Source organism: Histoplasma capsulatum, genomic scaffold (genome assembly GCF_000149585.1).
Source record: "Histoplasma capsulatum NAm1 scaffold_176 genomic scaffold, whole genome shotgun sequence".
Taxonomy (NCBI): domain Eukaryota; kingdom Fungi; phylum Ascomycota; class Eurotiomycetes; order Onygenales; family Ajellomycetaceae; genus Histoplasma; species Histoplasma mississippiense.
Window position 1 is genome coordinate 1 of NW_001813806.1, and position 1,438 is coordinate 1,438.

The following is a 1,438-nucleotide window of genomic DNA, read 5'->3' on the forward strand; positions in this document are numbered from 1 at the left end:
CCCACCTGGATTTTGGTATCCCTTGTCATCTTTCAGCCAGATCCTGGTTGGTAAGCGGTCGTTGACGGTATCAAATGATCGCTGATACGCTTTGAAATGGCATGAACCTCTTTATGGTAATACGACAGCTCCGGAAGGCTGCTGCACATTACATTGCGGTTTACATCACCACACGCGGCAATAGTGGTCATCAGGGCCTGGTTGATGGCTTGCATGGCAGATCTTAACTTCCCCTTGACAACGCCATGGAACTGGAAGGTCTGGCGTGTTGTGAGTTTCATCGTCTCGTTCCCATGCGCGCTGCTAATGGCATCCATTTGCAGCCATTGTTTTGGCGTTGCAACTCCGCCGGGCAATCTGCAACGGATCATGAAGGAGTAGGCAGGTTCCAATCCCTGAGCCTTGCGTTCGTCTCTCACGTCGCGATCGTCTTGCATATAGGTGCCATGGAACTTGGTAAGCTGTTGGTCAGTTGCGGAGATTGCACCAGTCGACTCATCACGCAGGCCCTCTGCGATAGTGCCTCGCAAATAATTGGATTGTAATTTCATATCCTCGTTGGTCAATGGTGGCGGTTCCTCAGGTAGTCCCTCGACCTTGTCCACACCCAAAGCCCGCCACAATCTCGGCTCCCATTCCTGATACCCCGTCTGGAACGCGTCGGGATCCTGGTCATCTCCCAGGCCGATGTCAGTCAATTTCTTACCGCCAAGGAATGATACACGAGCGTCAAGATCTTTTCCGGGCTTGTTGTAGTAGATCTTGTCCTCTCTTCGAGGCCAGTAGTGACTGTCTCCCAATGAGAAAACTGAGTAGTGAATGGAAGAGAGATCGAGGTCCCCAGAGTTCTTGATGACCTCCCACAATGCACGACCGTTCTGAGGAAATTCACCCTGGCCAGCTGTGCTGGTAATGAACGCCACATTTTCCTCAGTAGCCAGGTCTTCGATGGGATAGTCATCCATAGCCAAAACCATAGTCTTCAGACCACGGGCCTTTCCGCGATTAGCTAGCCTCTTAGCCAAGTTCTCGGCGTTACCATTGTCAGACGCGAACAAAATAGTCAGAGGTGCGCCAAAGAGACCCTCCAGAAGTTTGTCATAGGAGTCCTTAGCAGCTCGCTTTTGCAGAGCCCGGACTTCCGTCCCATAAGATTCTGACAAGCTAGCCGAGAACCGGGGATGTCGCTTCATCAGCTGGGTGAGTTGGTTGTCCCGACGAAGAAATCCCTCCAGCTCTCGCTTGATCCTCTCGGAATCGAGGGCGAAATTGGATTCTCCTCTCTCCGCATTTATCGGGTTCCATCTATACAGCGGCCAATATCCCAGGTCAACCTGCTTTTTTTCGTTTCCTGCAAGATGCTCAGGGGCCAAGTCGCTCTCCCTGGTTGGAAAGGTAATTATCAAGAAGGATGGAAGGGCACCTCCCAATTTGGTCT

General features: G+C 51.7%; 1 protein-coding gene across 1 annotated transcript; it reads right to left on the bottom strand.

Moving 5' to 3' along the window:
- Positions 1–32: 32 nt before the first annotated feature.
- HCAG_09289 (conserved hypothetical protein) lies at positions 33–1,379 on the bottom strand (the record flags this gene model as incomplete). Its single annotated transcript, XM_001535735.1, has 1 exon — positions 33–1,379. A coding segment is annotated over one exon (1,347 nt), but the record flags the coding sequence as incomplete, so codon positions are not given.
- Between the last annotated feature and the right edge of the window lie 59 nt (positions 1,380–1,438).